Source organism: Protomyctophum parallelum (genome assembly GCF_964188405.1).
Source record: "Protomyctophum parallelum genome assembly, chromosome: 21".
In the NCBI taxonomy this organism is placed as follows: Eukaryota; Metazoa; Chordata; class Actinopteri; order Myctophiformes; family Myctophidae; genus Protomyctophum; species Protomyctophum parallelum.
Window position 1 is genome coordinate 4,039,946 of NC_139713.1, and position 22,932 is coordinate 4,062,877.

The window sequence follows — 22,932 nt, forward strand, 5'->3', positions numbered from 1 at the left end:
TTTCAAAATGAAAACCTTTGTAATGTTGATTTTATGCTCTGTAGTCTGTACACCGAAAATAGCAGATCTTGGTATTTTGGTTATGCCAAAATACCTAGCCTCGGTCCCAGGCTTAATTATCTGCGCCAAGGTTCGGTCCGAAAATGTAAGCATGGTCCAGATTTATTTTGTGGGCTAGAATATTAGAAAGGTGAACCAATATTTAATATTTGTTCAGAAACAAACATCAAAAAACAAATGTGTTTTTTTGTTTTTTTTTATTAAATTCCTACTGTTTCTTTAAAGTCAATTCCTTCTTAGTTTCAGATAAGATTATACTAAGATCCCCTGACCATCATCAATGCATGTTGGAGGTATCAATAAAGCTTCACAATTCACATCTCTGCGAATTACGTCTCCCTGGCAACCAATACCTGCCACCAAGCAGCCAATCACCATCCGGGCTATGGGGGGATGGATGCTGTCTGTCTGTCAGGGCGTCCCTCCGAGCGATGGGATCCAGTGGTTATTATGAAACCAAACAGCTTCGCGCTAGTAGTCGCGAGCGGCTAGCCTTTTAGCCTAGCCTGCTAAAGTCTGTTTTATTTAATAAGAAAAACTAATAAAACACGACACGACAAACAACAAAAAAATGGACTTCGACGCGTTGTTCAACGAGAAGAAGTTCCAGCTGTCGGACTTCCAGGAGTTTACGGTCAGTTTGTCTTTAGTTTGGTTTGTTCTGTTTTATAACTGCAGGGACCAGCGCGAGCTAATGGGCTAATAACGTTAGCATGTTAGCTGTGACAGCTGACATTATTATTATTATTGTTGTTGTTTTCTTTACACCCTAAAGAAGACAAACGTGTTAAAACGTGGCCATTAATACTAGTGTTAGTTATATTATCTGGTTAATTTATTATATGATCTATGGCAGTTTTGTGATGTTTAATAATGTGTTGTTATTGTTTCACGGATGTGAAAGTGGAATCCCTAAAGTAGGCTTTATAGTAGTTTATACTAACTATAGTGACAGTTATATTTAAAGGCAAATAATAATGCTTCGACAAAACTATGGAGATTACGCTGACATTTTGACATTAATCTAAGAACTGTATGTGTTTCCATGTATGGTAATATTGTTGTTCTAACTTCTGTACTCTATAGTACTGTTCAGCTGTCATTTACCTTCAGCTCATTATAGCTAGGGGAAGGAACTAACTATAGTTCCGTAGTTCCCCAAAATGTCCATGTCAAGGGCCCCCAAATTGACACTAATTAGCCCGGCGGACCCCCATTTGAAAACATTCTTCATTAAGAGAAGATTTGTACGGCTAGTTATTCTCAACCAGTTTAATTTCCAGTTTGACATGCATATTGGTCCCCATTTAATGGAATCTCTCGGACCCCACATTTATATTGTACAATCAATGTTAATTTAACTCTGGGAGTGTACAAAGAGAACCAAATGGACCTGTGTACACTCTCAGAGTTACATACAGACCCATAAAGGTCCATTTGGTTACAAACTATAATTTAGCTTGGGGGGACCCCCTGGAAGCCAAGTTAACCACTGAGTTGTTTAACTTGGCTGACACCTAGTCAGTCCCCACGCTCATTCTGTAGCTACAGAATTCCCAGAAATGTTCATGTGAAGGACCCCCAAATTGACACTAATTTGCCCAGCTGACCGCCATTTGAAAAGATATTCCAGGGACCCCCATAAGAGAAGGTTTCTACAGCGTAGGGACCGAGGGAACGTATCGGGGGCTATAGTGTTGTTTTTGGCAGCAAATTTCAGTTTTAGTCTCTTGAATAGTTTTAATTTAGTTTTAGTCACATTTTAGTCACCCGGAATGTTTTAGTGTTAGTCTAGTTTTAGTCGACTAAATGTCATAAGATTTTAGTCGACTAAATCTACAGCTGATTTAGTCAAACAAAATGTGTTTTGGCTTGCCTTGATGCTGTCGTAATGACTTGCTGAAAATAGCCGATCTACAAGCCCCCCCCCCCCAGCTTGTGGATCGGCTATTTTCAGCATGCAACTAATTGTAAAGTGACTTATAGTGGATCTCTTGTCCACTAGTCCCTTCCTAACATTTTAGTCTATTTTGTATTTGTTGACGAAATTGTCAGTATATTTAGTCTTAGTTTTAGTCATCATAGCTTAGTTTTCATTTAGTTTCCACTCAGCTTTCGTCAGTGAAAAAAGGTAGTCGACGGACATTTTTCATCTTAGTTTTAGTCGACTAAATCAACACTGCGGCCGGCTACCAGGCTAGGGGACACCTAATTACCTACCTGAGATCAGATTCTAAAAATGTCTTCTACATCCTGACAGTTTTCATTCTGACCTGAGATCAGATTCTAAAAATGTCCTTCTACATCCTGACAGTTTTCATTCTGACCTGAGATCAGATCAGATTCTAAAAATGTCTTCTATGTCAGTCGCTCTTCGATTTAAAAAAAATAGCAGACCTACAAGCTCGTAGCGCGCCACTCGGTGGCGCGCTATGAGCTTGTAGATCTGCTATTTTTCAATAGCTAAAGCACGACATGATGCTAACACCAAAATGGGTTAAGCAATGCAGGTAGCCAGCCAGCCAGCCAGCTACCTACCAGAGCCATAGACTATAGACAGTTATGACATTGAGGGGGGCAGAAAACAGCCCGGTCTCACGTTGGTTCATGTACTCGGCGCCAGCCCATAGACTCCAATGCATTCCGTAAACTTCCGGTTGTCCCATTTCAATAGAAGTCTATGTAGGAGAGCCTCCTTTGGACTGAAGCCCCATGAAGTGACCAATAGAAGTCTATGTAGGAGAGCCTCCTTTGGACTGAAGCCCCATGAAGTGACCAATAGAAGTCTATGTAGGAGAGCCTCCTTTGGACTGAAGCCCCATGAAGTGACCAATAGAAGTCTATGTAGGAGAGCCTCCTTTGGACTGAAGCCCCATGAAGTGACCAATAGAAGTCTATGTAGGAGAGCCTCCTTTGGACTGAAGCCCCATGAAGTGACCAATAGAAGTCTATGTAGGAGAGCCTCCATTGGACTGAAGCCCCATGAAGTGACCAATAGAAGTCTATGTAGGAGAGCCTCCTTTGGACTGAAGCCCCATGAAGTGACCAATAGAAGTCTATGTAGGAGAGCCTCCTTTGGACTGAAGCCCCATGAAGTGACCAATAGAAGTCTATGTAGGAGAGCCTCCTTTGGACTGAAGCCCCATGAAGTGACCAATAGAAGTCTATGTAGGAGAGCCTCCTTTGGACTGAAGCCCCATGAAGTGAACGGAGTTGTCGTAACTCTGTCTTACTCTATGGCTCTGCTACCTAGCTACCTACCTAGTACCTACATACTTACCTACCTACCTACCTACCTAGGTATTATTATATCTAGAACCAATCTGGACACACACTGGTCTGATTAACCAATTCTGACCTGAGATCAGATTAAAAAAATGTCAGTCGTTCTTTGATTTTTCAAAAAATAGCAGACCTAAAAGCTCTTAGCGCGCCACTCGGTGGCGCGCTATGAGCTTGTAGATCTGCTATTTTTCAATAGCTAAAGCATAACATAGTGCTAACACCAAAAGGGGTTCCCGCCCAGAATGGGTTAAAGTGAATGGCACATCGAGTGGCAAAGCAACATGCAGAGTGAGTTTAACATCGTTTAATGTTGTTTAATGCAATCAGACAGGACTTCTCTGTGTGGATGAATGGGGCTGTCAAGGCCAGAAAGTAGTTTTTTGCCACTCGGCAGGCGTTCCTGCATAACTTCCGGGTTTGATGATGATGATGATGATGATGTCACGCACATACCCTCTATATCTGGCTAATAATTCAGATATTATCCCGCTTATTACATGGTCGTACCTAACATAAATTAATAAATTGACCGAAAACACACAAAACACACAAAAGGTATTCCATAAGTTCGCGCTGGCTGCGTCTGGCCAGCTGCAGGGCTGGAGCACTGTCGGAAAACCAAGGAAGTGAGTTGATCAAATAGAGAATCCATTTTCGGGTACTGCAGCTTTGTCTATTTCTCGCTTTCAAAAACTCTGTGTGTGTGTGTGCGTGTGCGTGTGCGTGTGTGTGTGTGTGTGTGTGTGTACATGGCTGTCATGTTGGAAACGGCAGTAAATCAAGCGGGGCACAGCAGGTGCTCAGAGGGTTTGATTAGGCAGCGGTCTGTTATAGAGCGGAGCAGTCTGTTATCAAGACATAACTCGATTGACCAATCGGAATCGGAACATTCAACCCATGTAACGAATGTGTTCAATTCACCACAGGTATTTAACCCATTCTGACCGGGCACCCATTTTGGTGTTGGCATCATGTTATGCTTTATCTATTGAAAAATAGCAGACCTACAAGCTCATATCGCGCCACCGAGTGGCGCGATACGAGCTTGTAGGTCTGCTATTTTTGAAAAAAATCGAAGAACGACTGACATTTTTAGAATCTGATCTCAGGTCAGAATGGGTTCGTCAGACCAGCGTGTGTCCAGTGGAAACCTCGTATGAATCTGATCTCAGGTCAGAATGGGTTCGTCAGACCAGCGTGTGTCCAGTGGAAACCTCGTATGAATCTGATCTCAGGTCAGAATGGGTTCGTCAGACCAGCGTGTGTCCAGTGGAAACCTCGTATGAATCTGATCTCGGGACAGAATGGGTTCGTCAGACCAGTGTGTGTCCAGTGGAAACCTCGTATGAATCTGATCTCAGGTCAGAATGGGTTAATAATAATAATAATCCAGCTATCATACTGTATCTACAGTTTCTTCCTGGTCACCAGAAGCTCTCGGAGCGAGTGAGGAAGAGACTCTACTACGGCCTGGACTCTGATGTCACTCTGGACGTCCTCTCTGGCCCCGTCACAGGTCAGTCCTCAAAGGGTTAAACACAATGATGTCACAGGTCAGTCCTCAAAGGGTTAAACACAATGATGTCACAGGTCAGTCCTCAAAGGGTTAAACACAATGATGTCACAGGGCAGTCCTCAAAGGGTTAAACACAATGATGTCACAGGTCAGTCCTCAAAGGGTTAAACACAATGATGTCACAGGTCAGTCCTCAAAGGGTTAAACACAATGATGTCACAGGTCAGTCCTCAAAGGGTTAAACACAATGATGTCACAGGGCAGTCCTCAAAGGGTTAAACACAATGATGTCACAGGTCAGTCCTCAAAGGGTTAAACACACGCACGCACGCACCCCTTTACATAGATTGTAATTTGTGCATTACATGACTCACCCATTCACACACACACATTTAATGTGGCAATTAGGGGTTCAGAGTCTTGCTCAAGGACACTTAAACACTAACCCTGGGGGAGCCCGGAAAACAAAATGTTTTGAGTTGTGGTCGGCAGTAGGGCTGGGTGCAATAACCGCAATACCGCCATACCGCCGGTATGTAACGCATACCGCGGTATCGGGTTCATTACCGCGGTTAAAAAAACCCCGCAAACATTAAACCTGTGTATAGGAGGGGCAAGCCGCCCCTCAAAAATAGCAGATCTACAAGCTCAAAATGCGTATCGGTGCGCCCACCCCTGATTTAGAAGACATGTTGTAGAATCTGCTCTCTGGTCTCTATGAGGTTGATATCGACATGGAGTTCCTCCATGAATCTGTATCCATATCGGGGGCGGCTGTGGCTCAGGAGGTAGAGCAGGTCGTCCAATGATCCATATGGGTCGGCGGTTCGAATCCCGGCTCCTCCTGTCTACATGTCGGAAGTGTCCTTGGGAAAGACACTGAACCCCAAATTGCTCCCGATGTGCTGGTTGGTACCTTGCATGGCTTCCGCCGCAATCGGTGTGTGAATGTGTGGGTGAATGTAATGCACAATCTATGTAAAGCGCCTTGGATAAAAGCGCTATATAAATGCACCATTTACCATTTTATATCCATTATCTGTATCCATTAACTGTATCCATATATCCATTAAGTGTATCCATATTTCTCTTCCAGATATCGCTGTGGAGTTCCTCCATAAAGCTGCCCCCAGCCCCATACGCAAGCTACAGAAGAAGTACGCCGCGCACGTCGCCAGGTTAGTGGATGTATGGAGCTAAGTATTCCTGTTGTAGGAAGGATCAACATATGGAATGTCAGAACTCTTTGTGTGCATGTCATGCACTCTTCGTGCGTGCACGCTGTTTCACCCGCGTTTGGTTAAAAGTTTTATCGGGTAACGTTCGAACATTACAAACTTTGAAAATAACTTTAGCATTCAACGTGTCGGGGAGAACAAGCAATTCCGTCCGTTGATGCTATAGCATCATGCTATCCTTGCTGCGTTGGCTCTGATGCTCTGTCTGCTGCCTGCCAGGGAAGAACGGCAAGATCTTCAAGCTAACGACGCATCCAGCCTCCACACGTTGTTGGCTTGTAGATCTGCCCTTTTCTGCGAACGACACACTGCCGTACTACAGAAATGTAAATCAAGGTGTAGAATTGCGACTCATAGAATGTGCATTTGCTGTGTCATTCAGAGCCTTGTCTTTATCGCGATTGAACGGTCACATTCTGTAGTCGCGCTGGTGCTACAAATTGCATTTCACAATTCGCACGGTACTATTTTTACTAGCAAATGAGAGTACCTGCTCGCACTGTCGAGCCCTGTCTCGCCCCTGGGCGCGTTCCTGTGGGTCTGGAAGTTCCGGAGATCCACTGGGGACCCCCACACGGAGTTGCACCACTAATTTTGTTGTGTTTTATCCCATTCTGACCTGAGATCAGATTCATACCAGGTTTCCGCTGGACACACACTGGTCTGCTGAACCCATTCTGACCTGAGATCAGATTCTAAAAATGTCAGTCGTTCTTCGATTTTTTTCAAAAATAGCAGACCTACAAGCTCGTATCGCGCCACTCGGTGGCGCGATATGAGCTTGTAGATCTGCTATTTTTAAATAGCTAAAGCATAACATGATGCTGACACCAAAATGGGTGCCCGGTCAGAATGGGTTATATATGTTTTGTGCGTGTCTTACATGTGTTATGTATTGCAGAGAGGCGTGCATCTCTCCATGCGCTATGATGCTAGCTCTGGTCTACATCGAGCGACTCCGACACAGAAACCCCGAATACCTGCAGAACATCTCCTCCTCCGACCTCTTCCTGATCTCCATGGTAAGGTCATAGGTCAGGGGTCATAGGGCATCAAATCAATTGTATTTGTATAGCACATTTAACAATGCATAGTTATGGTACGGTAGACAACAAAGACGTTTAACCCATTTTGGGGCGGGAACCCCTGTTGGTGTTTTAAACATTATGTTATAATTTAGTCTATTATGGAAGGAGGTAGGGCCCGCACACCATTATTTTGGTAAAGAATTACTTTATTGAATGGACAACGTTTCCATCTTCACAGATCTTCGTCAGGTCAGTATGCAGATGCAAACATTTCATCACTTTTTAATCTAGTTCCTTCAGATTGAGTCCCTTCCCTAATTTAGCTGTTGAAAAATAGCAGATCTACAAGCTCATAGTTTCGTTTCGCACCAGTTGGAGACGGGATAGGGACGACTCCGGTGTAGAGGGAGTTACAATGATGTAGACGGGATGAACTGGTTGGAATAACGTGTTCCTTCCACGCGCTACGTCCAACCAGGGAAACTCCCCCCTGTCAGGTGTAAAGGAGCAACTTGGACACTCAGGCATGAAGGAAGCATGAGTTCAAGTCCGTTGCTCTCCCCTTGTCCCCCATATATGGGGACTAGGTTGGTGGAGGGTGTGTAGAGCCCAGGATGTAGACTGGATGATAGGTATGCATGGTAAACTGCCTCCCCCTGACCAGCCTGATGGAGGGGAAAGGAACTGGTTGGAATAACGTGTTCCTTCCACGCGCTACGTCCAACCAGGGAAACTCCCCCCTGTCAGGTGTAAAGGAGCAACTTGGACACTCAGGCATGAAGGAAGCATGAGTTCAAGTCCGTTGCTCTCCCCTTGTCCCCCATATATGGGGACTAGGTTGGTGGAGGGTGTGTAGAGCCCAGGATGTAGACTGGATGATAGGTATGCATGGATGACGACTATATCGAGGTTGTGTGTGGAGTGTGTGTGCACAGAATACAAAACTCTGATGCTGGCATTCAAAGCAACCAAAGGTATGGCTCCCCCATATCTTACAAGTATGATTGAACCCTACAAACCCTCCCGCGCACTCAGATCAGCCAACGCAGGGAAGCTGGAAGTACCCTCACTAAAAACGCCGGGACAACGCTCCACACGTCCCAAACTCTTCTCCCTTCTGGCTCCAAAACTGTGGAATGCACTTCCCATTGCAGTCAGAACTGCAGCATCAATCCCAATCTTCCGCCGTAGCCTGAAAACCCACCTTTTCAGACTCCATCATGGCCCATAGCACTTACCCTAACCCCTTAGATAGCATTTATGTTGGCTTAGATAGCATTTGATACAGACTTATAGCATGTTATGTAGACAGCACTATAATTGTATTGTATTTAGTCATAGCACGCCATAGTACATATGTATAGCATAGTAGTAAATATGTATAGTTTATATGTATAGTGTATGTATAGTTTAATTATATAGATATTCCACTGTTACTTTCTTAGCTTACGCATGTTTCATGATAAATACTTTTATGTGATGTATTCCCATGCTTTTGTTCTTGCTTAAATGTAAGTCGCTCTGGATTAAGAGCGTCTGCTAAATGCCTAAATTGTAAATTGTAAATTGAGAGAAATGGCTTAATTTTGGCGATGGAAAATAAGAACATATCCTCCTCTTAAACCATTCTGGACGGGACCCCCTTTTGGTGTTTTAACTAAGCATTATGTTGTACTTTTATATTGAAAAATAGCAGATCTACAAGCTCATTGCGCGCCACCGAGTGGCGCGCAATGAGCTTGTAGGTCTGCTACTTTTTGAAAAATCCAAAGGTGTTTTTAATTTATGATACTTTATGTTAATTTCAGATGGTTGCCAGTAAGTACCTGTACGACGAAGGTGAAGACGAGGAGGTGTTCAACGACGAATGGGGAACGGCAGGAAAACTGGACGTGCAAACGGTCAACGGCCTGGAGATGGCTTTCCTCAACGCCATCGTGAGTACCACTGACCTGACCCTATACAATACATTATGACCTGACCCTATACATTATGACCTGACCCTATACATTATGACCTGACCCTATACATTATGACCTGACCCTATACATTATGACCTATACACCTGACCCTATACATTCACTGACCTGACCCTATACATCAGGGGTACTCAACTGGCGGACCGCTGAAAAAAAAAGTTAATATTAAGTTAATAATATAAATAACATCAGATGGTACATTTCTCATGTGAAATTGCTGCAAAGGCCCCCAAAATGTCCCCCAAGGGCCCCCAAAATTCTGGCGCGCGCTATGCGCGCGCACAGTGTGGCCTGCCAGGGCGTATAACTCCCGGCCTGATTTGGAGTTCCACTCCGGGCCTGCACTCTGCACCCCATTATTGGTTGGGTGGAAGGGGATCTGATTTGTATAAGCTTGGCTTGACCATACTAAACGGGCATAGAGCCCCGCTCTCCGATGGACGCCGCGCATGGGACCGGACCTCGGTCTTATTCAAAAGAATATTTGTGGACCGGGGCGGCGGTGGCTCAGGGGTAGAGTGCCTGGATGGTAACCGTAAGGTTGCCAGTTCGAACCCGGGCTCCCCCAGAGTTACTGTCGAAGTGTCCTTGAGCAAGACACTGAACCCCTAATTGCTCCCGATGTGCTAGTTGGTGCCTTGCATGGTTTCCGCTGCCATCGGTGTATGAATGGGTGAATGTAATGCACAATCTCTGTAAAGCGCCTTGGATAAAGGCGCTATATAAATGCACCATTTACCATTTACCTTCATCATTTCTAGTTGAGGACCCCTGCTATACATTCATGACCTGACCCTATACATTATGACCTATACACCTGACCCTATACATTCATGGCTTTCCTCATAACACTGACCCTATACATTCATGGCTTTGAGTAACACTGACCCTATACATTCATGGCTTTGAGTTCACTGACCCTATACATTCATGGCTTTGAGTTCACTGACCCTATACATTCATGGCTTTCCTCATAACACTGACCCTATACATTCATGGCTTTGAGTTCACTGACCCTATACATTCATGGCTTTGAGTTCACTGACCCTATACATTCATGGCTTTCCTCAACGCCATCGTGATTCGTGAGTACACTTAAGGTGGCCTTACACTAGCCGATCTGAAATCTGATAGCACCACACACTACAGGATAATCGGGCACGATTATTCTATGCAGCACACACTACACGGCTTTAAAACTACGTGTGTAACCACAGTGTTGTTAATGTGTGTAGGTTACGTGTGTAACCACAGTGTTCTGCATTTCAGGAGTGGAGCCTCTACACGGAGCCCAGTGACTACTTCAACCTTCTGAGTCGCTTAGAAACCAGGTTGGTGCTCTCTACTGTTAGACCTTATAGAAACCTCTGTACCAAAAGGCCAAAAGAGAGCTGAGCCAGAAGGCAAAGCTGTCTGTCTACCGTTCCTACTCTCACCTATGGTCATGAAGTGTTCCTACTCTCACCTATGGTCATGAAGTGTTCCTACTCTCACCTATGGTCATGAAGTGTTCCTACTCTCACCTATGGTCATGAAGTGTTCCTACTCTCACCTATGGTCATGAAGTGTTCCTACTCTCACCTATGGTCATGAAGTGTTCCTACTCTCACCTATGGTCATGAAGTGTTCCTACTCTCACCTATGGTCATGAAGTGTTCCTACTCTCACCTATGGTCATGAAGTGTTCCTACTCTCACCTATGGTCATGAAGTGTTCCTACTCTCACCTATGGTCATGAAGTGTTCCTACTCTCACCTATGGTCATGAAGTGTTCCTACTCTCACCTATGGTCATGAAGTGTTCCTACTCTCACCTATGGTCATGAAGTGTTCCTACTCTCACCTATGGTCATGAAGTGTTCCTGCTCTCACCTATGGTCATGAAGTGTTCCTACTCTCACCTATGGTCATGAAGTGTTCCTACTCTCACCTATGGTCATGAAGTGTTCCTACTCTCACCTATGGTCATGAAGTGTTCCTACTCTCACCTATGGTCATGAAGTGTTCCTACTCTCACCTATGGTCATGAAGTGTTCCTACTCTCACCTATGGTCATGAAGTGTTCCTACTCTCACCTATGGGTCAAGCAACCATACTTTAGCTATTGCAGCGCTACAAGCTATTTACGTGCTATTTTTGGAAAATGTGGTGCAAATCTTTTCAATATATTCTTTCAGAGCGAGCGTTTTTAACTCTCATCTTTTCTTCTGGGTGGTCACTGGAACCACATATTTTCACATGGGGGTTGGCGGCCAATTACATATATTTTCGGGGGTCCTTGACATGAAAATGTTTGAGAACGGCTAACATAGAAACATAGGTTTTTTAAGAAAACTGTCAGGCTTTAGAAGACATTTTGTAGAATCTAGTGTCAGGTCTAAACGGGTTAAATAGTTTCTCTCTGTGTTCTATAGCATTGCATAGCATGTGTTCTATGGGTTGTGCTGTGCGCCGTTGACATTGGTATGGTTTCTCTCTGTTCTACGGCATTTCAGAGCAACAGTGTGTTGTGTGGGCTGGGCTGGGCTGTGCGTTGACATTGGTATGGTTGCTCTCTGTTCTATACGGCATTGCAGAGCAACAGTGTGTTCTGTGGGCTGGGCTGGGCTGTGCGTTGACATTGGTATGGTTTCTCCTTGTGTTCCACAGCCTTGCGGAGCGCCAGGGGATGAAGAGAGGATGGTTCACCTACACCGACCTCTGTGTTCTGCTGGAGCACAATGCATGGAGGCACGCTCTGACAGCAATCTACCAACACTTTACCAAGGTAGAATAATAATAATAATAATAATAATTCTGGGGAAATTAATCGGAGATGGAAAGATTTTTATACGACCTAAAGACGTGTATACTAGAGTTCTCAGACTCTGCCCGAACCCGACCAGGCCCGACACAACCTGACGTTTTAGGGCCGGGCCGGGTCTCGAGTTCCATTAAAAAAAAAATCACACCTGTGTGAACCAAGTGGTGCAACTCCTGTCTATTGGTTCTCTGTATCATTCCAATTTGTATCATTCCAATTTCTTCTCTGTATCGTTTGCGTCCAGCAGGTGGCAGCCATGTCACATACTTCTCTCGTTCCAATTTCACCCATGCGCACACCACTCATGCTCACACACACAGGTACACAGGGGTACACACAAACAGGCACACGGACTGTAAGCTGGATGTAGAAGTGGTTTCACCACTTAAAAAAATATATATATATATTGAATTTGTTTATAATAATAAAATTAATAGTTCTGTTCTGTGTTGTGTTTGTGTATTTATCTATTATGAAGATGGTGCTGACTGGCCTTTCACTTTTACTCCTCTTTGTAGAGTTCTCAAATTCTGCAAAAACCCGACCAGGCCCGCCCCGACGCTTTAGGGCCGGTTCGGGCCTAAAATCTATGCTAATTAGTCGGGCCGGGCCAGGCCGTGCCTCGGGCCTGATCAGTTAGGGCCCAGTTTAGGGCCGGGCCCGATAAGAACTCTAGTGTACACGTCTGAGCCAGAGGCACCCTGCGGTTTTAATTGGGAGGATGCGTAGTTGCGTTTATACACGTCATTTCTTTCCTTCCCACTTCAATTGTTCTACTGAACAACCAACACAGCTCGTATTAACCTGTGTTGTCCACTAGGTGTGGTGTAGTAACCTGTGTTGTCCTCTAGGTGTGCTGCATGCTGGGTCTGGTGTAGTAACCTGTGTTGTCCTCTAGGTGTGCTGCATGCTGGGTCTGGTCTACCTGACCAGCGTAGCGGCTCTGATCGCCACCAGCGCCGTGCTGCAGACGCTGAGTCTCCCCAGCAGGCCCTCCTCCTCCTCCTCCAACTCCTCCACCAATCAGCAGCCCCTCCTGGGCCCGGCTCCTCCCCCCACTGCGGTCCACGTCGGCCAATCATCGCTGCCCAGCGGCGACACAGAGGCCCCTCCTCTGACCCCGCCCACTCCTGCTCCTCATGGCCAGCGGCCTCACGGTACGTACGCCTCTCACCGTCTGTCTTTACACCGTCCGTCCAATCGGAATGGTTCGAGATAATCGTTGAAATAAAATAAAAAAGCAGAAATAGACGATCTACGAGCTTACAACGCGTCGGCTTTTTTTTGGGGGGTGGACATGCCCATGTCCATCTTCCCAGCCATGTTTGCTAGCCTACGTATCTTAGGATTGACTCTCTACAGCAGTGTTGTTTTCGTCGACTAAAACTAAGACGAAAAATGTTCGTCGACTACCTTTTTCCACTGAAGAAAACTAAATGGAAACTAAATGGAAACTATGCTATGGTGACTAAAACTAAGACTAAATATACTGACAATTTCGTCAACAAATAAAAACTAGACAAAAATGTTAGGAAGGGACTAGTGGACAAGAGATCCAGTATAAGTCATTTAACACTTGGTTGCATGCTGAAAATAGCCGATCTACAAGCTCACAAAGCGCGACGCGTTGTGAGCTTGTAGATCGGCTATTTTCAGCAAGTGTAAAAACAGTCATTACGACGGCATCAAGGCCCTGCCTAAATAAATTTTCGTCGACTAAATCACCTGTAGATTTAGCAGACTAAAATTGCATGACATTTAGTCGACTAAAACTAATACATTCCAGGTGACTAAAATGTGACTAAAACTAAGTGAAAACTATTCAAGAGACTAATGACTCAAACTAAAATAGAGATTTGCTGCCAAAAACAACAACACTGCTCTATCCTACTAGCTCAATGTTTAGAGTGAAGAATGATAACGTTAACTTTGTCGTGGTGATTGATTGACAGCCCTGCTGCTGCTACCCGGCTGCGTCCTGTCGTCGACGACGACCAGCGACGGCGGCGGCGACGAGAGGCGCGACCACCGCTGGCCGCACGGCACCCGCGGCCCCCCCGCCCCCCCGGGCACCGCGCCCCCGGCCCCGCCCTACCGACCACCACGCCACCACCACCACCACTCGACTACGCCACCCTCCTCCTCCTCCACGACGTCCATCCTGTGCCTCTGGAGCTCCATGCTCAGCTCCCTGGCTCCGGAACCGGACCCTCCAGAGCACCACCACCACCAGGGGGCGCTGCTGCCACGACAGTCCACCGCCGCCCACCTCGGCTGCCTCCCTCGTCGTCTCCAGTGCGTTAACTCCAACTCCAACAACAACGCGTCCTTCGTCCACTGCTGCCCCCTGCTGGACGGCGGCGGCCACCACCACCACCCCGCGGCCGCCGCCGCGGGTCTCCTGGTGGGGGGCGGGGCCTCCGCCGGCCACCACCACCACCACCACCATCTGGACTCTGGATTGGACGGTCTGCGTGCGCTAGGGGCGGGGCTTCCCCTCAACAAAGCCCGCTCCGCTCTGCTCATGCCCGGTTAGTTTGGAGCCACCGCTCGCTCGTTCACGACTTGTCGGACGGTGTCACACGACGACCGCGTAGAGATTAACCGTATTATCGCGATAATGAAAAGGAATATTGCTTTTTAACCCATTTAGACCCGAGGACGATTCGAAAAATGTCTTCTAAATCCTGACCGTTTTCAGAGAAAATCCCATGTTTCTATATCGGTGGTTATCACAAGGACCCCCAAAAGTTATATGTAATTGGCCACCGACCTATGTTGTTCCAGGGACCCCCCCCCCCCCAGAAACAAAGATTTGAGTAAAGAATATATATATTCAAAGATTTGCGCCACATTTTCAAGATTTTTCAAAAATAGCAGATCTACAAGCTCATAGTGCTCATAGGCACTCTGTGCCGCACTATGAGCTTGTAGATCTGCTATTTTTCAACAGCTAAAGTACAACAAAATGCTTAAAACACCAAAAGGGGTTCCCGCCCTGAATGGGTTAAAACTTTAAATGACACTTTTGTTAACTCGTTTGCCTATTGTGAAATAAGAACGTAGTTACAGATCTGTTTTATCAACTGTAGAGGGTTTTCAGATTAGGGTTTACAGATCCTTTTTTTTTCATCAACTGTGGAGGGGTTTAAGTGGTGCATTACTTACAGCCCGACAAAAGTGAATTCATCCTAACTTAAATAAATAAATTCAAATGTCCACGATATCATAATTTTGTATCGTTTTATCACGATAATGGCGTTTAATGGTCCCATCCCTACGCACGGCGCGCCTTCGTGAGCTTGTAGCTCTAAAACAGTCCTTTATGAACTTCTAGGTCGGCTATTTTCAACTTGTGACACCGTCGCGCGACAGAGCGTGAATACGTCGGGCTTGGCGTCGATCTACCGCGGTAGATTTTATTTCACAACAACAACAAACAACAACACAACAACCCAACAAACGACAACAACACAACAACCCAACAAACAACGCAATATGTTAACACAGTCTGTGCTGAAAGGAGAACATCCGGTGAATAGAGCTACTGTACCCCCATGTGCCAAAAAAACGAGATTACGAGATTTGATTAATTGGCATTAATCCATAATAAATAAATAAATAAAATTACGTGCACGTGCGTACGTGCGCTTATTACTCCCCTTTTTCTCCTCCAAATGAGACCTTGATCAGCATGTGAGTTTATAGATCAGTTTATAGATCATGTGAGCTTATGGATCACCTCTACAAGGCAGGATGGAGCCATGACTGGTCCATTTGGTTCCGTTTGTATACTCCTGAGTTACAGACCCATGAGAACGGTCCATTAGGTTCCTCATTATCATTTAGCTGGGGACCCCCTGGAAGTCCCTCAAGGACACCCCCTAGGGGCCCCCCGGGACCCCATCTTGGGAACCACTGCCCGGCCTAAGATGCCAACGGTACACTCCACCACCAAGACTCATCATCTGCTTTGTTTCTTTCAGACGTTTCACACACATTGTGATTATTTTACTACATCTGGTTTTGGTGAAAAGGTTGTTTATTTTGCTTTTGCTTTACTTTGCTTTGCTTTGCTTTGCACTTTGTTATAGTTGGGCATAACCTCGTTCATTTAACCCGCTGGCTGACATAGTTTTGAGGCTCATGAATCTTTTGAGTTTTGGGTTTTTCCTTTTGATGTCGTTTTGAATTGACTTGGAGTCTTGGACGTTTTGAGGTAACATCTAGAGGTGCTCCGATCAATCGATCGGCCACCGATCGGTGAACGGGCCGATCGGCAACTCGAAAAGACTCGGATCTATAGGTGGTCGGCCGGTTGGCACCCCCAAAAGATCGGCGATGAAACCCCCCCCAAAACAACCTGATCGAAGCATCTCTAGTAAACATCACAGCGTTTAATAACTTAACGATTTTTAGTTTCCATTGATGTAGAAGGCTGAAAAAGGGAATGGGGGAATATAGGGATGCACCGATGAATCGGCCACATAATATCCGTATCGGGCGATATTTGCCGTTATCGGTCAATATCGGGCCAACAAAACGTAACAGACGTGAACCCGATGGCAGTAGGCGATATGTATCTGTTGTTGATGATGTGTGGTGGACGCGTTGGTTATCTGCAGCCTGTACCGAGCTGTAGGTTCTTTGTTGGTGTGTTCGGGGACGTGCAGAGTGTTAACCCATTCTGACCTGAGATCAGATTCATATGAGGTTTCCACTGACTGGACACACACTGGGTCTGATTAACCCATTCTGACCTGAGATCAGATTCTAAAAAAAATGTCAGTCGTTCTTCGATTATTCTTCGAGACCTACAAGCTCATATCGCGCCACCGAGTGGCGCGATATGAGCTTGTAGATCTGCTATTTTTCAATAGCTAAAGCATAACATGATGCCCACACCAAAATGGGTGCCCGGTCAGAATGGGTTAAAGGGGCAGGGGCTAAAATCCCGTAAGAGGGCACTTTTGGTCAAAAATACGATACAGAGACACCTCCCTGACAATATAACGATACAGAGACACCTCCCTGACAATATAACGACACAGAGACACCTCCCTGACAATATAACGATACAGAGACACCTCCCTGACAATATAACGATACAGAGACACCTCCCTGACAATATAACGACACAGAGACACCTCCCTGACAATAACGCAGAGACAGCTTGTTTATTTTTGGACCACAACGTTTATAGTAGACGATATTAAGATCACCCCATGTTATTCTCCATAGAGAAATTACTTCCGCGAACCAGGGGGGGAATCGAAGGGATGAGCGAGTTACGTCAGGACTTCGGTGCTCTACACCAAGCTGTAGATTCTATGTTGGTGTGTTGGTTATCTGTAGTCTGCCAAGCTGTAGATTCTATGTTGGTGTGTTGGTTATCTGTAGTCTGCCAAGCTGTAGATTCTATGTTGGTTATCTGTAGTCTACCAAGCTGTAGATTCTATGTTGGTTATCTGTTGTCTACCAAGCAGCACAAAAGGGAGGAAATAAAAACGACTAACTAAATGAAGATAGATATATATATTCGGTGTCAGCTAAAATTGTTATTTTAAACAACGGTATCTGTCCAGAATTTCCATATCGGTGCATCCCTAGAAGGGAGTCGCCCCGCAGTTTATTTTTGTAAAGGTTTGGTTCACACTAGTTTACAGTAAAGGTGGTCGCACGCTGGGCGCGCTTTTCGGAAAATTGACGGAATAACGCAGCTAAAAATGGCGTCCGGTGTGTTTACCTTTAAAGCTTTGGTTCATACTAGCACGTTTTATATTTGCTCATCATCATCATCGTAAATGATTTCATATTGCAGTCGTAGGTTTTCCACTGTTAACACTTAGGATGCTGCCAGAGGAGTCCTTCAGAATAAAGGCGCTAAGAGTGCCGAGAAGACGTGATTAGAGAAGACGTGTATGCGCGTCGTTAGCATCACTCCTGGCCCTGAATTAGCACAGCTAATGATGTTGTGTTTGTACAGCGTTTAATTCCAACTGCGGGTTTTCTGAAGGCAGTTTTATAAACCTGACAAAGCATTAGGTTACATAGGTAACCCCTGTTTTTATAACAAACACCGTATTCTTTCATTTAGTTTTATAACCTGACGGAACATTCGCTTTCGTGGGTAACCCCTGTTTTATAACGGAACACCTTATTCTTGCGTTGTCTCCACCGGGCCCACGGCATGGGGAGAGTATGTTTTATAACGGAACACCTTATTCTTGCGTTGTCTCCACCGGGCCCACGGCATGGGGAGAGTATGTTTTATAACGGAACACCTTGTTCTTGCGTTGTCTCCACCGGGCCCACGGCATGGGGAGAGTATGTTTTATAACGGAACACCTTGTTCTTGCGTTGTCTCCACCGGGCCCACGGCATGGGGAGAGTATGTTTTATTTAACACGACGGAACCCTCTTCCTGAAAGTGTCTCATTTCCTCTGCGTTGCTTTCGTCTACATCTCTGTAAAGGGAACGCAAAGCTTTATGTTTTCCACTTCAACGTCATCGACACGTTTTTTTCTTATCGAATGAAGACACTTGTGTAGATCAGTGTTTCAGGACAGCGGGACATCAATTTACATTTAACGAACCCTCAACAAAATGTGGATCTACAAGCTACTGTACACGCTTGTAGATAAGATGGTTTTTGGCGAGGAGATTCGGTTGTCGAGGGAAACGCTAAGGGGACCCGGGCAGGAGCCCTGGGGGACACCACCACGCCACTTAACCCATTCTGAACGGGAACCCATTTTGGTGTTTAGCATCATGTTATGCTTTAAGCTATTGAAAAATAGCAGATCTACAAGCCGAGTAGACCAGAACAGAACAGGACAGAAGACCGTACGGTGGACTCCATGTTGCTCCCTGGAAGGAAAGAAGACCGTACGGTGGACTCCATGTTGCTCCCTGGAAGGAAAGAAGACCGTACGGTGGACTCCATGTTGCTCCCTGGAAGGACCGAAAACATGTGCAATTAAGACCAAGGAAGCTAAACGCGGAAGTGTTGGCTGCATATAGGCCCACTGCGCACGTTTCTTCCCTTCCAGGGAGCAACATGGAGTCCACCGTACGGTCTTCGCTTCCTGTCCTCTTTGATTAGTCCTTGTCCGAGACCAGGAAATGTCTCACGTTCCCCCCAGGCTTTCACTGTTTGAGCCGCAGCCAACGGAAATAAAAGCCCTGGATGTCGAGGCTAAGTATATCCGAGTGGTGTGAAGTGGATAAGTATGGGGTGTAAAGTGGATAAGTATGGGGTGTGAAGTGGGTAAGTATGTATTAGGCTAGCTCTGGTCCATAGCTCTAATGCTCTGGTCCATAGCTCTAATGCGTTTCATTTAGAGCTATGTTACTCTCAACTTCCGCCGCTCGCATGAATGCAGACCAGCCTCTCCTCTTTAGCGTAAATAAAAAGAACGCTTTTGCTACTCACCAAAACAAAGGCGGGTTGTGTCATTAGAAAGCCTAATTTCCTACTTTAGTGGAAGCACTCTCTGAGGCCCCCCAACTTTTTGGCCAGAAAGGGATTTATTTTCACCAGAGGAAAAATATTCTCTATGAGGCAGTTCTCTGGGCAATATCGGTAGAAGGCGCAGCGGAGTAACTAAAAGTATTTTTGTTCCCGGTGGAAACAAAATCCCCTTTTGGCCAAAAAGTACAGTTTATACGTGTGGTGGGGGGCTCAGAGTGCGTCCACTAAGGAAAGTAGGCTTTCTAATGACACAACCCGCCTTTGTTTTGGTGAGTAGCAAAAACGTTCTTTTTATTTACGCTAAAGAGGAGAGGCTGGTCTGCATTCATGTGAGCGGCGGAAGTTGAGAGTAACATAGCTCTAAATGCAACGCATTAAAGCTATGGACCGGAGCATTAGAGCTATGGACCAGAGCTAGTACTAGGCTAGGGGGTGTAAAAAGTGGTTACATTTTAAAATCGCACAAATCATCTCAGTGAAGAGTCCTTTCAAAGCAAAGCACCGTCTCTCTCATTTTGTAAACAATGTAAGATAACGTGTAAAAATCTGTAGAAATGCCCAAACTTAATAAAAAAAACAGTCACCTATTATGTGCTTCTTATTACCACTACTTATAGTTGAGATGTTTTTCATAATGAAATTAATATTGTGGAAAATAGCCGATCCTCAAACTCACTGCGCACAGCCGAGCTTGAAGATCGGCTGTTTTCACAACACTTGTCTCGTTCTTAACGATGTGGTTAAAATGTCCTGTTTTCACTTATTCTGTATGTTGGTTCGTTTACTGTCGAGTGAAAAAACACATTAAGATAATCATCTGGGGACCCCCAGAATAGTCTGGGGACCCCCCGAATAGTCTGGGGACCCCCAGAATAGTCTGGGGACCCCCAGAATAGTCTGGGGACCCCCCGAGAAATATGGAGATTTGCTAAGTGACATTCTGCAGTAGAGTGATGTAGATCAAATAATCCAAAGATGAATTGGAATGACGACCTTTTTCAGGGTGAAGTGTTGAGAATGTATTAAAGGACCACTTCACCACTTTTCAACCTATCTTCATTATAATAGGTCCTCACTAATAATCATGATAAAAAATTATTTTTTTGCATACAGCGAGTATGGAACAGGCCTCCTTGCCTGTTCCGACAGCCCCTCTACTCCGGACACACAGGGCTGTATTTTGCGTGTCTTAAAGGGATTGTGACATTTAAAACACATTTTTGTAGATTTTTTGGCTTTTTTGGCTTTTCTTGACATCAATTTCACCAAAAAAAAACGAAGTTTGAACATTCAGTGTATTCTCTGCTGTCTGGACTCTTGTGAATAATTATGCAAAAATGTCTCATCTGGTTGGACGGCAGAGATATACGTAGATCTCCGCTAAAACTCCGCCCCCTCCCCTCTGCTCCCTGCCTAGTGCCTACCCTCTCTTCTCCGCTTCCTCATTGTCGACCGCAACTTTGTTTCTTTGTAATACTTACTAATAATGGCTTCTAGAGAAAAATCAATCTGCTCTGTTGTTGGCTGTGTCAATCAACACAAGTCCTTACACTGGATACCAACTGGCCTAGATGACTCTTTTATTTTTGACGACGTTCCTACCAAGTGTTCAAAGTAGCGCATCTTGGGTTGACAGGAAAGGGGGAATTACCGACATCTACAGGCTAAAATAATGTGTTTTTCCATGGCTTCTCAGGATGAACTTTACACATGCACAAAAGCTCGTGTCAAGAAATACTGGAGTGGAGTTGAGTGTTCAAACTTTTTAGACACGTTTGAAGGACCATGGCCAAGACTTTTAATGTTTTGAAAATTATGTTATAAATCATGTCATAATACCTTTAAGTACCAGGTCTTATTCCCTAACTTGAGTAAACTAAAGACCTGGAGGCGTGATCAATGCTCTTTGGCCACTCAGAATAACCAAATGGCATTGATCACGCCTCCAGGTCTTTGATTTACTCAAGTTAGGGAATAAGACCTGGTACTTAAGACTCGCAAAATACAGCCCACAGCCTCCCCAATCCCAGACACGTCGTATAGCCCACTATAACAGAGACTCTATACTAAATGGTCATAATATGGATCTGCGCTGAAGATAAGGGGGACACACAAATAGTTACACAAGTAAACATCCGCTGGCATAGTGACGGTAATTATGGAGAAGTAAACATCCGCTGGCATAGTGACGGTAAGCATGGAGAAGTAAACATCCGCTGGCATAGTGACGGTAAGCATGGAGAAGTAAACATCCGCTGGCATAGTGACGGTAAGCATGGAGAAGTACACATCCGCTGGCATAGTGACGGTAAGCATGGAGAAGTAAACATCCGCTGGCATAGTGACGGTAAGCATGGAGAAGTAAACATCCGCTGGCATAGTGACGGTAAGCATGGAGAAGTAAACATCCGCTGGCATAGTGACGGTAAGCATGGAGAAGTAAACATCCGCTGGCATAGTGACGGTAAGCATGGAGAAGTAAACATCCGCTGGCATAGTGACGGTAAGCATGGAGAAGTAAACATCCGCTGGCATAGTGACGGTAAGCATGGAGAAGTAAACATCCGCTGGCATAGTGACGGTAAGCATGGAGAAGTAAACATCCGCTGGCATAGTGACGGTAAGCATGGAGAAGTAAACATCCGCTGGCATAGTGACGGTAAGCATGGAGAAGTAAACATCCGCTGGCATAGTGACGGTAAGCATGGAGAAGTCGGGTCAGCTGTCAGATTGACAGCTGCAGTTGGAGTCAGAATGGGTCCATTAATTCATGCTGTGAAAAGTGGCCCCTCCTACGTCTCACCAGGTCCACTCCTGCTCTCACCAGAGTGAGGACCTGTGCGTTGCACCAGAGTCCCAGCACCAGACAGTTCATTAAGGAGTGTGGGCAATGGTTCCGCAGGGTCATGGTACTGCGGTTCCACTCGCCGCCTGCATGGCCCTCCTAAAGGCCTCACCGAGGGTTGTTGGGCTTCCTCCTCACGGAGGACACAGGCTGGGGCACTAACCCATACTGCTCCCCTCCTCATGGGGGCGCTAACCCATACTGCTCACCCGGTTGCCGTCTACATTCCGGCTGTCACCCGTCTCTCCGGTGGTCACCAGACTATACCTGGTTGTCACATAGTCTAACCATTCCTATGAGTCACTATAAATAGAAGAACTATAACAAAAAACATTGCATAGATGCACCTGGGACGTATCCTCAGTGATGTATCCTGAGGTCAACGGGGTTTCGGGTCTCGCAACATCATACCCCTCACTCAGGCGACCCAGCCGGGAGTGATCAAGTCCCGACTTACGTCCCAGTAGCTACCCTCAATCAGTCCCATTAGGGAAAAACCAGGGGCACACAATCCGTTGGAACTACTCCAGAACTACTCTGCCTCTAATACATTTAGAACAAGCAGTTGAAATAGACATTAGTTAGTAGCAGTATAGTTGCGCGCTCTGCCTGCGCACAAGTAGGCCATGTTGGCACCTCGAGAGAGAGAGAGAGAGAGAGAGAGAGAGCATTTCTAATTATTATTATTATTAGAGGTATACATG

The 22,932-nt window shown here is 45.5% G+C and overlaps 1 protein-coding gene across 1 annotated transcript; it reads left to right on the forward strand.

The window, feature by feature from the left end:
* Positions 1 to 529: 529 nt before the first annotated feature.
* LOC310879281 (uncharacterized protein) lies at positions 530 to 19,971 on the forward strand. Its single transcript, XM_083793838.1, has 9 exons — positions 530 to 694; positions 4,759 to 4,861; positions 5,958 to 6,039; positions 7,001 to 7,121; positions 8,936 to 9,064; positions 10,376 to 10,437; positions 11,755 to 11,872; positions 12,807 to 13,065; positions 13,861 to 19,971. The coding sequence occupies exons 1-9, from the start codon at positions 632 to 634 to the stop codon at positions 14,442 to 14,444; spliced, it is 1,521 nt and encodes a 506-aa protein (XP_083649964.1). The 5' UTR covers positions 530 to 631; the 3' UTR covers positions 14,445 to 19,971.
* Positions 19,972 to 22,932: the final 2,961 nt, after the last annotated feature.